Here is a 14,647-nt window from a genome sequence, read left to right as displayed (position 1 = left end):
CCAATTAGCATTGTAACAACAGAGAAATAATCCACCAAACACAAGTTTCCAAACTTTTTTTCCCCCCGAGTTTAATATTGGTGCTACTTCCTGTGTGGCGTCAGAAAAGTCCCTCTTAGGGGACCTCTGAAAGGTCCGAGGACCACAGCTTGGGAATCAATCAAGCATTGATGTCACTGGTCCCTGAAGCGGAAATGCATGTGACGTGATATGTGACGCGCATTGTAAACAACCAAAGTGGATGTTTTGCTAGCCTGTAAGTAAAGGAATGCAGTTACAAGAGTCGTTTCCTTGAGTGAGTAAACAGTCTGACAACACCAATCAATAACTATTAACTCACCTGTTGCCTGTGTGCCACATTAACAATGTGGATAGCTGGCTGGCTAGAACATTTAGCTATCTAGCTACTTGTCCCACGACTTTAGCAGCCCAGCTAGTCATCTCTAACGCTAAAGAAACACTATATTCCCTTCATTAACAAGTCTATATGAATAATAGTTACGTTTTGCACAATTAAAAAGCGTTAACGTCGGTGTTGGTGACGTTTGCGTTAGCTAACATATCTAACTTGTGTATTGTAGAATACATATATTAGCTATTAACTGATATGCTGTCTTTACTGTTAACAAAATAAGAGTGAGTTTACAATTTATAGCTTACAAACATATAATACTTGCTTGTTTTGGCTCTCATTATTATGCCCAACTCCATAATGTTAGAGTTTAATACAATGTGATAATTATACAGTATGTTTTGTCTAATTCTAGTTATCCAAATATTACCTATAGCAGTATTTTATGACATACTGTAGATTTAATTTACAAAACATACAGCATTTAGAGCATAAACCAATTAGATATAAAGAATAAAGATGAATGAAATATGTGCTGTACGAGGTAATAATGTATGTATGCAGGGAATGAGATTAGCACCTGCTATCTGCCAAATAAATGTTGGTTTTGGCAGGTAACAATGTCACCTGCCACCATGGCAGACAGGTTTTCCTTATATTGAGATATAGTATTTTTAAAAAGCAATTCTAAAGCCTAAATTAAATGTAGTCAAGGATTAGGGTTACATGTTTTATTACAAATTTCTACGGTCTGGTACCACTGACTCAGTATTTACAATTTGATAGAGTTCTACCTAGATGTCAGAAGGGGCAGACAAAAGAATTGAGTGGCCAGTAGAAATGTTCAGTGACCTGCCACAGTGGCAGGTGAGGAAAAGGGTTAATTTCAGACCCTGTATGTATGTATGGTTTGTATGTTGACTTGCCATATGCACAATGCAAACAAACTTTGATGTTATTTACAATATTTCATTTTTTAATGTAAGCACCTAAAATGAAAATGTTATGGTATAACTGACATAACAGTATGGCAAAATCCCTGACGGTAGACGCATATTAGAAGAATAACGCATGAAACTGTCTGTACAGGCGAATACTTTTTATAGTCACGGTATACGTACACTAGGATCTTATACCAGAATGCATTGCTTATTATTTCTACTGTGTCTATGTCTGGTGTCCTCACAGAGCTCCAGGATGTTGTGTGAAGTCCTGCTGTCATCACTATGGTTCCTGTTTGTTATCTTCTGGGTCGAGACAATAAGTGTTTGGCTGTTTCTGTCCATGTTCTACCAGGACCGGGCGTTTTACTACTGGGGAGATGGGTAAGAGATGTGTTTCCGTGGTTAACTTTTTTATGTGCATCATATATTCACAATAGTTTGTTCATCATTAGACAAAAAAAAAATCAAAAAAAATACTCACTTTAAACTAAAAACATACTGTATATAGAAAGTCCCACACATATTGATACCCTTAGCCTTACTTTCAATATTCTGAAATTATTTTTAGTGTTTACAGCCTCTTATTCTAGTTATGTGATTATATTTTATACATTTTCCCTCATTGAATATCACTTTTTGCTGTTACTTTAATAAGATTTTCCCACAAGTATGTTACCGTTTCATCTAAATTAATGTGAAGGTAGTTATTTAAGTTACTGGTAGCCAGATTAAGTTGAATTTGCTTTGCGGTACAGGCCTCCGATCTATGACTTTGTTTTCCTCGACAGCATTTCTTTCTCAACTAACTTGGAAGTAGAGGGAGAGAAGAGAAGGTAGAATGACATGCGTTGGAAGTTAAAAACGTCTCCATTTTCTTGATAGGACCCAAATTTAGACCATAAGAGCCCTAAAGCCCTTCCTGAACCGATGGATGGAAAAACACTTAAGACCTAATGGACAATGTCCATTATGGAATGGGTGTTGTGTGTACTCGGTTCATGGGTTAGTGAACAGTATGTTTTAATAGAACTGTTCTTTTGATGTTACAGGGTATTTGCAGATGATCCAGGACAGATGATATACATGTTGAGCAGGTAAGAACTTTATGATTATTTGAGTTTATAACAATTTGAAATATGAGCCATGTGTGTTTGTGTGCAAGGTTTAATCTCTTGTCTCTTTCTCCACAGAGTTGATACCCATATGCAGACGGAGATGCAGACCTGAGGCGGGAAAAGATCAAGAACTCCACTGAAAGGACTCTCAGTAAAGGGCTTTTGCAGTTATGTGACTGAAGAACATATGATGAAAAGCAGTCGCTTTTTTTCCTTTGCACTGATTGCTTCGCACGCTGTTGTGCACAGTCCTTGTTAACATAGATACATAAAAGTAGGCCCACTTTTAATAATAATAGGTGGTGGAGAGTTGCAGCATGAGTGAAGGCGCAACTAAGACGTAGAGGAATGTTCCTCAGTGATTGATGTGTATCACACATACCTGTGTAGCATTTATATTTCCACTTTCAGATTTTGGGGAAGCAGAATGAATGTAGCAGAACATGCTTGGTTTGGTTGGTCTTTCTTTTAACTCCATTTTGAAACTTGCACTGAGATGGCGTTCTATGCAACTAAAGTGTGTGCTGTCTGCAGCTATATTTGCGTTTTAAATATCAGATTGCAGTAAAGCTGTTATAAGTTAGGTATATGATTGTTATTAACAATTGTCTGATATGTTGGTTAGTTTGATGCCATGACCTCCAACAAAGAGCTAAGCTAGAGTTCATAATTTCATCAAGAATTTGATATTTTTCACACTAAAACCCGTCACCTACAGTAAATAAACTGGTAGAAGGAACAACATTTGAACTTGAAGCTTCATTATAAACCTTGGAACTATTATTTTGATTATTATTTTAAATTTGTCCACTTTCAACCACATCTTGTGGCCTTTATCTGCGGATGGATTTTGCTCAGTTGTCATGTATCCCTATCTCGATATAAGACCACTTATTACATGACTTAAAATTTCATGCCGTGGTCACATGATAACTGAGCCATCTCCACGGCAACTGCAAAAGCTCCATCTGCTGTTGAAGATCACAAGATAGGACTGAAAGCCCTGAAAGTGGACTTTGTGTTCTGATTTTTTTTTGTCAGAAAGGAGCAACATATTATTTGCGTGTGTGTTTAAAGACGAGGAAGACGAGGAAGATAATAGTGGGGAGAGTATACGCCATGGTAGGAATCCTCTCTTAAAAGCAATATGTTAATATTATATCTAGTAAATGAAATACAAATGAAAGTATACTTTTAAAATAAACAACTCTTTGCAAACCTGTGAGATTATTGGTCTGCCAAAACATTTTTGTATTCCCTCTCTGTCAATTAAAGGGTTTTCTTTTGAACAAATCCAGCAGATAGTTTTGGTCAGATTTTATAACTGAGACAAAGAATGTCAATGCTGTTTTGTATCAATATGCTAAATAAATGGGAGTATTTTCAAGTGCAAGTTTTTGCTAAGTAGCCTACACTACGTTAAACAACCTAATACTTCACATGCCAGGTCGGTAGGGAAAGGTGGGCTGGAAAAGAAGGGAAGAAAATGTCATCATTCGACTGAGAATCGGACATACAGGTCTTACTCTTAACCATACATTATATAGAATAGGCAAGCACCCAACTGGGAAATGCACATGTTGTAATCAACCAGAAACTGTCGACCATGTACTGATACACTGCAGGAATTACAGTATCTAGGGGAATCACCTTTTACAGTCACTAAGGAAGGCAAAACATCAGGACTTTTCATTGTCAGGTCTATTGGGGAATACAGCAGATAACATATACTGTACTGTGAAATTTTTTTTCTTTTCTTTTTAAACAATAAGATTATTCATTTTTTTGCCCTTTTTTCCCCCCACAAATGATAGAGCCCAATCAATACAGACAGCAATACACATTAACCCCACGTCAGATAATTGCATGGATAAACTTAGCATATATGATAACAAAATAACAGTAGTCACAATTGTGATAAATACAAGTGAAGAAAATCAAAAAAAAAAAAAATTAAAAAAGAAGGAGAAAGTAAAAAAATAATAGAAAAGGAAGAAAGAACATATATATTCATATATATATATATATATATATATACATATATATATATATACATACAAACACATATAAATAAGTAAAAACAAAAGAGAGAGAATTACAGAAGTAATAGTAGTACAAGAGATAGACAAGCTATATACATGCAGTATATTCTTTAGTATATTCAGTTTTTAAGATAAACAGATTTAGTTAAACGAATCTAGAGTTTTCCTCATTATTATTATTATTATTTTTTATTTTGTTTCTGCACTATCTCCTGTTTCACACTCCAGTCCAGACGGCGGCGGTAATGCACCTCTAAGATGGTTTAATAATAAACACCAAAGCAAAAGAAGAAGAAGCTGTGAAACTGGATACACTTCCAGGTCATCATCATCTTTGTCCTTCCGGGTCGAAGTAAAAATGCCGTACTGACTAAAGTTAGATTTAATAGTTGTGTGTACTTCTACTTAGACAAAGGTAGTTGTTGTTATCGGGCGTGTTATTGTTGGTTAACACGTGTTTTGAGTTGTGAGCAGTTTGTTGTAAACATGGCTCCAACGATCCAGACTCAATCTCAACGAGAAGACGGACACAGGCAAGTAAACATAGATATATATACACTTTACAAGCTTCATTAACTAGCTGGGTGTCTTCATTGGACTGTTTATGTTGTATTGTTATCGAGTTAATGCTTAAAGCAGCTACAACTCATCAGCGCGAGCTCGTTAGTGGCTCACTGTCAGTTTGTGTACAACATTAGCTACCGATGCTAGTTAGCTTAGCGTCAAGTGAACTAATGCTAACCTGCTCGCTAAGCTACTTTAACCTTATTATTTAACGTTATATAACTAACTTAGGTGAGTGAATTTGGTCTGTCCAGTCAGTCGTAGCAACTTTATGCAGAGGCAAATGAATTGGCTGACATTGTGTTAATAATACAAAACGTTTTGTTTAAGACAGCTAACTTAAGGTTAGCCAGTCCTAATGCTAACAGTAACGTAACCTTAGTAACCCTAAGTAACTAGGTAACTAACCCTAACAGTAACCTTAGTAACCCTAAGTAACTAAGATACTAACCGTAACAGTAACCTTAGTAACGCTAGGACGAACATGAACTATCCTAGAGTGTACAGGTGTCAAAGCTTAAGGTATTATGTACCTAATGTTAGTAGATTCCTGTAACAAATAAAACAAAGACAAAAAAATAAACTCTTTTTTTAAGACAGCTAACTTAAAGGTCCCATATTATGCTCATTTTCAGGTTCATACTTGTGTTTTGTGTGTCTATTAGAACATGTTTACATGCTGTAATGTTAAAAAAACTACTTTATTGTCCTCCTACTGAGGTAGTTTGTTCCACAGACTAGGACCTGACGTAAGTAGATTCCTGTAACAAATAAAACAAAGACAACAAAATAAACTCTCTATTGGCAGTATCTTACCACACTTACTATACGTGAAATACAAGAATGAGATGTATTTAGATACTTGACTTTAGGTTGAATTCAGCCAGTAAATGGAGAGTATTCACAGGCAGCTGTGGTTCCTTTAGAGAACAAGTGGTTTCCACAGCAATTCTCGGTTTGAGAATATGTAAACAACATGCATCTATTCATGTAAGCATAATATAAGAGACGGTTAAAGGGAGCAGTGAATAACACAGTAGGATGTTATCGGTTACCTTTGACTGTAACATTTCTATGGCATACTCTAGCATTAACTAGTTTATGAGAGATGGTCTGACAAATGTCTGTTTTTCGTTCTTTTCCAGTAGGCCATCCTCTCACAGAACTGTTCCAGAGAGGTAAGTAGATCTGACACTGTGTTTACTATTATGTACAGTCATTTTGCCTCCTTTTAAAAGTAGCACAACATATGCAAAAGTGTCTGAGTAACCCAAACTGTGTATGTCCTGTACTTTTGTGCCAATGTCAGGTCAGGGGTGGTCTGTCGAGTGAAGTACTGCAACAGCCTGCCTGACATCCCTTTTGACCCCAAATTCATCACATATCCATTTGATCAGCACAGGTAATCATCCAGCCTCTCCATTTATTCATCGAGAACACTCTCTGTCGAACACAGGAACAGCTTGACATTGTTTTTTCCATTGTGGCAGGTTTGTACAGTACAAAGCCACGTCTCTAGAGAAGCAGCACAAGCACGAGCTCCTGACTGAGCCAGACCTCGGGGTCACCATCGATCTCATCAACCCAGACACCTACCGCATAGACCCCAATAGTAAGTCTCCAGTTGTTGTTACATGTCACATCCTATTCTTCATTTTTTTTTTTACTGTGCTTTATGAAATGTCTGTGTAGACTGAACCAATCTTTTGAAATTGTCAGTACTGTTGGATCCCGCTGATGAAAAACTGTTGGAAGAGGACATCCAGGCTCCATCCAGTTCAAAGAGGTAAGGCTGCTAAACAGGCAGCTTTATGTTGTAACAGATTCATGTGGATATTTTTTAAACATTTTTTTCTTCCCTACAAGGTCACAGCAGCATGCCAAAGTGGTCCCGTGGATGAGAAAGACAGAATATATTTCGACAGAGTTTAACAGATACGGTGTTTCCAACGAGAAAGTGGAAGTCAAGTAAGTTGGCTAAATCACTTTGAAATTACTCAATAGTAGATGATTTTATGTGTGTGTAACCTAGATGTGTGTTGTGTTTAGGATCGGTGTGTCTGTCAAACAGCAGTTTACAGAAGAAGAAATCTACAAGGACAGAGATAGCCAGATTACTGCTATTGAGAAAACATTTGAGGATGCACAGAAATCGGTGAGTGATCTATAACAAGTGTGTCCAAATCATTGTTGTTTAACAGCCTTTATATTTCAAGCAACTTAAAGAGTAAAATGAACAAGTGATAGTAGTTTTCTTCAGCTGTTGCTGTGGAGATGCTGTGTGCAATAGAACGCTGTTTGTAATGGTCAGCTGTCAGATGCAAATCAGCACATTAACCCAAAATGTCAGAGCGCTTTCACAATCCATAGTCCAGTTGGTTAGTCCAAATCCGAGTGAAATTGGTACATTTGGTTCATTTTCTATTCAGTCTTTCACAGTGCACAAATTAAAGATGACCAAATAACATAATTAATTTCCTGAGGGGCGTGTATGAAGGAGCAAATTTGTCTTTCGTCACAAGAGCTGCCATTTCTATACAGGGAATCGCAGACTTTGAAATATTGCTGTCGAAATGTTTTTCACTTTGACTCAGCACTGACCTCCTGTGCGCACGAATCTCTTCTCCTCCAGTTCATCTCGAATGACTTTATAAACGTCACTATTTTTGTGGATTTAATTTAGCATATTGTGTATGTTCCAGATATCAAGCAAACACAGAGTCAGTCCTCTCCCACTCATGTTAACCTGTTGTTTACCTGTGTCCATCTCAACAAATGCATGCACAGGCAGCCTTCGTTTTGGTTTGAAACGGGTCCGAGACCACCTCTTGCAAATGGTCTCGGACCAGTTGTTTTGGTCTGAACCAGAGTACGATTACTGCGTTCACAACTGTCCAAACAAACTGCACCAGAGTTTGATTAAAGCGGACTAATTGTTGGCTTGTGAAAGCACCTTAAAAGTATTTTGGGCATTTGAAAAAGGCGCTATGGTTTGTAAAACATGTTGTTGTTTCTCTCCAGGTTACAGTGCACTACAGTAAACCCAGAGTTACTCCTGTGGAGGTACTACCTGTGTTCCCCGACTTCAAGGTGAGCTATGATTTCATTCAGTTTATCTACTTTTCCGTTTATGATTTCAAATTACATGCCACAGGCACTGTAGTAGAAGTCCAGAGAAGGAAAACGATGCAATAAACACCACAATACAAATACAGCACATTTACATGTAACAGTAAAATATACTTTAACTGACAAACTGTCACTTAACAGATTTATATAATTACATTTTGTACACTTTTTATTCTCTCCCCAGATGTGGATCAACCCATGCGCTCAGGTCATCTTTGACTCTGATCCTGCACCTAAAGACCAAACAGCACCACAAGGAGTGGAAATGATGTCTCAGGCCATGATCAGGTTTCTACAAAATATCCGTTGCATGAATATGTATTCAAACAATAACATTTATGCATAAACACTAATTTATGGTCTCTTCAATACAGAGGTATGATGGATGAGGAAGGAAATCAGTTTGTGGCCTACTTCCTGCCCCATGAGGAAACGATTCGCAAGCGCAAGAGAGATTGCGATGAAGGGATGGATTATATGCCTGAGGATCTGTATGTACAAATATAACATTAAGAAAATTGTGCATTTAAAAATCGCTTTGCTTCTTTGCTTTGCTTGTATACCAGGAAGAAATAATGATAATAATTTCTGTTTTTCAGGTATGATTACAAGATAGCCAGGGAGTACAACTGGAATGTCAAGAACAAAGCCAGCAAGGGTTATGAGGAGAACTACTTCTTCATCTTCAGAGATGGAGATGGTGTTTACTACAACGAGCTCGAGACAAGGTAACTCATTGATCAGAGAGGAGACTTGTTTGTTGTTGCACCTCGACATAAAGAAAGGGAGATATGCAGCTGGTGTGTGTAGATCCAGCATAAAGCTGTGTTCACACTACGAGCGGCAATGCCACAGGCCGGTGACATGAAACTACAAATTAACGCCAGACACTTGTCACTGCTAAAGTTGAGGTGGTCGCAACTTTTTTTCAGCGCTCCAATGACACGGTTAAGCATCAACAAATCATATGTCTATGTTTCACCCTTTTCCGTTCCATCTACAGAAATGCTGTTAGCCAGTTCCCAGTGCTATTTAACAACATAATTACGGCAACGAGCGCTTGAGCAACGCTTAAACAGCGATTCGGCGATAATGTAGCTGGCCACGCTTGGTCTTTTTGTTGCGTTTGTCACTCGTAGTGTGAAAATAGCTTAAGTGTAGATGCTTTAGAAAATTTAGTGTAAATTTGCACAATACAACCAGCACCAAAACCATGATATATGGGATTTTCATGGGAAACTGTTGGGCCTCGTCCTCTGACAGCCTTTCTTCTGTCCTGCAGGGTGCGTCTGAGCAAGAGGAGAGCCAAGGCTGGAGCACAGTCAACCACAAACGCCGTGCTGGTGTGTAAGCACAGAGACATGAACGAGAAGGAACTCGAAGCCCAGGTGAGTGTACTTTTTACTTTCCTATTTTTCTTGATGTTAAGACTGTTGGAAGGAGAACTTCAGTGTCTAAATTATCATTATTTTCTTATTTAACTAAAACATAGTTTATTTCAATACCTCCATGTTTATTTAAGAAACACAGAAGCTAGGAAATCACATTTATCATAGATTACAGATGTAATATTGATTACATGCAGTCGGTTACTCAACATTATCGAAACAAAGTAGTTGCAGTTAGGGGACGTGATTTGTTAAAACCACATTAATATTTAGATTATTTGCCATGTAGTCGGTGTTTGTGTTTTGTTTTAAACAATCCTTTCCAACACGACTCAACTAATCTAAATTAATGACTGGAATTTTAGCATTATCTACTGTATAGGCTTGCGTTCTTGGACAGTAGTACCGATGACTGATTCCCTTTCATTGTGATTCTCAGGACGCACGTAAAGCTCAGCTGGAGAACCATGAGCCAGAAGATGAAGAGGAAGACATGGACTTGGATAAAGACTTGCAAGACTCTGGTCAGTTTTCTTTTATTCTCTACCAGTGCAACTATTTGGCTACCTGCTGCACTGTAGTAGTAGTAGTGTGTCTGCTAAGTCATTCACCATCTGTGTTGATGGCAGGTTGTAATCAGTTTCTATTTCTATCTGTGATATTTTGAATTGTTTCCCTCCAGGTGACGAGAAAGAGAAGGGCAGCGGCAGCGAGGCAGAGAACTCCGGTAGCGAATCAGAGAGGGAAGATGAAGACCGGGAACAAAAGCCAGAGGAGGAGGAAGAGGACAAAGAGAAGCGGAAGAGGAAGGCGAGCGGCAGCGGAAGCGAGAGCGGCGAGGAGAGGACCAGAGAAATGCGAGACGAGGAAGAGATCTTCGGCAGCGACGACGACAGCGCCGGCGGCGACAACGAGAACGAGAACGACAAGAACTCGGCCAGGAGCAGCGGGGAGGAGGGCAGCGGGAGCGAGGACGAAGGAGGGAACAGAGGAGGCAGCAGGAGTCGCAGCAGGAGTCGCAGCGCATCGCCAGCACACAGCGACCGCAGCAGCGGCCCCTCGGAGACCCAGGCTCAGAGCGGAAGTGGAAGCGAGAGAGGCTCAGATTCCAGCGACGCCAGTGACAGTGAATAAAACGTGTGGTCCGAACAGCAAGGCGATGGCCACCTTTCTTACCTGTATGTTCCGCTCCAAACGTGGCAGTGTTGCCCTGTCACTGACCCTGATATTACGATTGCAAATGAAATTTGTGTGTGAGATGCTCATAGGTTTTGGACCGGGGACATCTCACTTCAATACAGTTTTTAATAGTAGATTCAACTATCGCACCAGTAGCTATTTGTACACCATTCCTCTGTTTTTGTCTGTTAGATATTCCGTACAGGATCATGTAAAAAATGTCTTTGTTCTCTGCTTTTTTTCTTGTCATTGTGTTACGGCTTTGAAACTGATAATAAAAATGCAGGTGCCATTTTTGTAAGAAGCAGTGGTCAATAGGTTGTTGTTTTCCCCCTCTTTAACAGCTTATTTTCAATGAACCCAAAGAAGTACAGGACGGTCGTCTGTGTTCCATTTAAAAAATATTAAATATTTGATTTGTTTAGTTGATGCTCAGTTCATATAATATGGGATTGTTCATGTTTAAAAATGATTTCAATGCACAACTGACAATTCCTTTCTTACAGTAAATCCTTTTAATAGCAATAACTTGCAAAACAATTAAAACTTAAAATCCACAAGCATGTTTCACAAAGAAAAAGATAAGTATTGGAGATGCATATTCAGCGAAACATTGACAGATGCTCCTTGAGCCATTCTTCTGTCAAATCCTCAGTGTTTCTCGTTTCAAAGACCTCATGGAATAAAGCAGAGAATGTCACATTCAAAACATGAAGATTAAAAGAATTTCAGAGATATTGACTCATTAATACTCAAGCTAGTTGCTAATAAATGGGGTATAAGAAAAGAAACTAATGACATCTAAAAGTATGAATAAACTGCTAAATACGTTGACAATCAACTTTGGTCTACATTCAAAAACTATGATAAACTACAGGTCATAATTTAGAGATAATTACCTTTGTGAGCCCTGCAGCTTTGACCAGTTGAAGCTTGCTGCCTGCATACATCATCTGTTGCTCCGGCTTACATCCTGTTCAAATGAAATTTAAATTTTTTATCTCCATGGGATTCTGTGATTTGACCAGTCAAACATTCCTCAGCAAATCCAATAAATGCCACATTCGTCACAACAATAAAGACAAGAGGAGACACTCGGTGTTAATTTGGCAGTTAAGTTATTCCATTAAGCAGAACAAATGTAATCTAAGGAGAAAGATTACTTTTGATTTAAAATACTGTAATTACTTACCCGCTGGACTGCTGAATATGAAACAGAGAGGGTAAGACACCCTCCCATCATCGTGGGAATATTTGTAGCTGTAGACAATGAATGTGCACGACTGTCAAGGATTTTTCCCCTCAGCTTTAAAACACTGACACACTTTGAGTGATTTTAAGGACTTTGCTATAGAAGGATATCTGGGTTGATGCTCTGGAAGTTCTTCTCTCAACTCATCCAATGAGATGTCCTAAAAGACAAAGTTGATTGTAATTAAATGAATTTTAACACAGTTAAAAAATAATAAATAAAAAAAAAGGGACTTGCCTGAAGTTCATTTTCAAGGATAACAAGCTGTTTCTCCATGTCTATTTTGACTGAGAAATAAAAAATCATTATTTACCTTATGTACCTGTACCGATACCTGATTGGATATTTGGGCCGATACTGACTCAATTAGCTGGATTGGATATCGGTGACAATGGAGCCGATCTATTAAATTCAATTCTATATTTCTATACTATATACATTATGTACTGGAATTTCAATTCCTGTTTTAAGTTTTGACCAATTTGTTGCTGCACTAAAAAGGTTCACACTTGAATAGTAATTCCTGATAATTAACAAGTTTCTGGTGTCAGATTTATCATTTTAATAATTAACAATTTATTAGATTTATATCTATTATATCTATATAGTAATTCATGATAATTTTATAGATTTTTTTAGCAAGTTGCTGGTTATTTATTATTTATTATTTTAATAATTAACAATTATTAGTAAGTACATTTAAATCTATGTATTTATTTGTTACATTTAGTTTTGCTAAGTTAAGAGAACAATGATAAAGTCAATTCTGATGTTGCCTTACACAGTCCAGAATGATCCCAGTCACTCCCACATAGTGACACATAACAGCTTGTTAATCAAACACTGGTATCGGTACTCGGTGTCGGTCGATACCCAAAGCCCAGGGATCGATATCGGAACTGAAAAAGTCAGATCGGTCGGTGCATCCCTACAGCCGAGCTATTTGAGTAACTATAGAACATCCATATGTGTGATACTTACTCAGTATGGCAGCGTCGTTGGTCTCCTTTCGAAATCTAAACTTGTTCAGTAGAGCTTTCAGACTTTCATCCACGTCACACACAGACAGAGAGGCTGACTGCAAAATGGCATTAAAAAAAAAGATATCACTCGAAATGTGTCTGTCTAAGAAAACATTTCCTGATGCTCCTGATAAAGGTGTGTGGCTTGGTCTACAGGCCAGAAATAGAAAAACAAAGACACCTGCTCGATCTGTTTGTTCAGATGTTGATGTCTCTATATCCACCTTGCATGGATGCATTAAACATTCATAACACTATTCTGACATATTGAGGGCAGGAAATGTTTTTTGCTGCAACATGCAAGATTGTAGTTTCCTGTTTGTGAGAGAGAGAGAGCGGGGGATGGTCGGTCGACTGATGTCTGAAAAAACTATACGTACGAATCCAGTACATTTTCAAACGAAAAGTAAAACATCTTTCAAGCAATTGCATCAGTTTCACCTACCATTCTCAAACGATCCTGTCCTGCCTTCCTGTCTTCAGGATGAGACTGCCTTATTGAAGCAAACAAACTTGCGAAAACAGACACTCAGACTGGCAAGATCCTCCTTAACTAAAAGTAGGAAGTAAGTAAGAAGGGAGAGTTGACACACACAGCTAGGGGCATGCACCAGCACGCACCGGTGCTGCTTCCTGTTTTCAACACTATAAATGACAAGCTCAGCAATGTTGTATGAAACCATCTTTTAAAGCAGCAGTGGGTAGAAATGGAGCAAATATGATTTAAAAAAGTTATTTTTTATAAAACACCATATATACTATGCAGTAGTGCATGAGACAGGTAATCTGAAAAAAAATCATGTGTCTCTGTGTCCTATAACGGCATCTGCAAGATTTCACACACCGGAGGAAAACAACCAATCAGAGCCGAGCTGGAGCCTTGCCGTCTCTGAGCAGCTGTCAATCACTCACTGATCATACAGTCAAACTATAGGCAGCACTGATCAAACATGAATTAAGATTCTGTTACTGTAATGCCTATATGCCGCCTCAGATGTTTTCAGAAACATCTTGTAGTGTACTGTTTAGCTGTAAAATAAGAAAAGTTTGTGACCGGGCAGGCATGTTGAGATCAGTTGAGGAAATACCAAGCACCGCCCACCAGCCGGAGCAAACTTTCTCATTTTACAGCTAAACAGTACACTACAAGATGTTTCTGAAAACATTTGATGCAAGAAATGAAAGGGATTACAGTAACAGAATATTGATTCATATTTGATCAGCGCTGCCTAGTTTGACCGTTTGATTGGCATTTGCAAGTGATTGACAGCTGCCTTCGTTGAACGAACAGCCAATAGGAACGCTCTCTCTGTCTGAAATGACCTGTGATTGGCCAAAGTCTCCCGTCACAGGCTAGATTTTTTAAATCCTGAAAACAGACCTATCAGGAGGTGCAGAAGTCTAGTTTTGGTTCAGAACACTTGAATTACAATATGCTGAGAGGATATTATGCAATTCTTGCCCAATGTTGCCAAAAACATTCTGCCTACAGCAGGTTTAATGCATAAGGGAGAAAATATGCATAACAAACCTATGCATCTTAGTATGACAAAAGAGAATGTGTGGAATAGGTCCATACTGTTTGAAGTTGAGGAAGCTCACTTTTACCATATGTTGTCTATCACAGTCACTAATATGATATCGTTGGTGTGATTGGGGT

The 14,647-nt window shown here is 38.3% G+C and overlaps 2 protein-coding genes and 1 long non-coding RNA gene across 3 annotated transcripts; 2 read left to right on the top strand and 1 right to left on the bottom strand.

Moving 5' to 3' along the window:
- The first annotated feature begins 137 nt into the window (after positions 1 to 137).
- On the top strand, positions 138 to 3,636 carry LOC141771772 (uncharacterized). The gene is made up of 4 exons (XR_012594769.1): positions 138 to 295; positions 1,541 to 1,677; positions 2,346 to 2,390; positions 2,487 to 3,636. It is a non-coding gene; the product is annotated as an uncharacterized LOC141771772 (long non-coding RNA).
- Positions 3,637 to 4,745: 1,109 nt separating this feature from the next.
- paf1 (PAF1 homolog, Paf1/RNA polymerase II complex component) lies at positions 4,746 to 11,017 on the top strand. Its single transcript, XM_074642394.1, has 14 exons — positions 4,746 to 4,986; positions 6,163 to 6,195; positions 6,327 to 6,419; positions 6,508 to 6,629; positions 6,737 to 6,803; positions 6,884 to 6,985; positions 7,067 to 7,172; positions 8,039 to 8,107; positions 8,331 to 8,434; positions 8,521 to 8,637; positions 8,746 to 8,874; positions 9,429 to 9,534; positions 9,974 to 10,058; positions 10,217 to 11,017. The coding sequence occupies exons 1-14, from the start codon at positions 4,940 to 4,942 to the stop codon at positions 10,666 to 10,668; spliced, it is 1,632 nt and encodes a 543-aa protein (XP_074498495.1). The 5' UTR covers positions 4,746 to 4,939; the 3' UTR covers positions 10,669 to 11,017.
- A 188-nt stretch (positions 11,018 to 11,205) lies between these two features.
- Positions 11,206 to 13,572, bottom strand: gmfg (glia maturation factor, gamma). The gene is made up of 7 exons (XM_074642395.1): positions 13,433 to 13,572; positions 12,947 to 13,043; positions 12,203 to 12,252; positions 12,076 to 12,125; positions 11,906 to 11,988; positions 11,613 to 11,686; positions 11,206 to 11,387 (listed from the first exon to the last, which is right to left on the bottom strand). Exons 1-7 carry the CDS (start codon positions 13,433 to 13,435, stop codon positions 11,316 to 11,318), a joined length of 429 nt encoding a protein of 142 aa, XP_074498496.1. The 5' UTR covers positions 13,436 to 13,572; the 3' UTR covers positions 11,206 to 11,315.
- Positions 13,573 to 14,647: the final 1,075 nt, after the last annotated feature.

This window comes from Sebastes fasciatus, chromosome 7 (genome assembly GCF_043250625.1).
Source record: "Sebastes fasciatus isolate fSebFas1 chromosome 7, fSebFas1.pri, whole genome shotgun sequence".
Lineage (NCBI taxonomy): Eukaryota > Metazoa > Chordata > Actinopteri > Perciformes > Sebastidae > Sebastes > Sebastes fasciatus.
The sequence above is the reverse complement of the archived record's forward strand: the minus strand, read 5'-3'. Positions and strand labels throughout refer to the sequence as shown.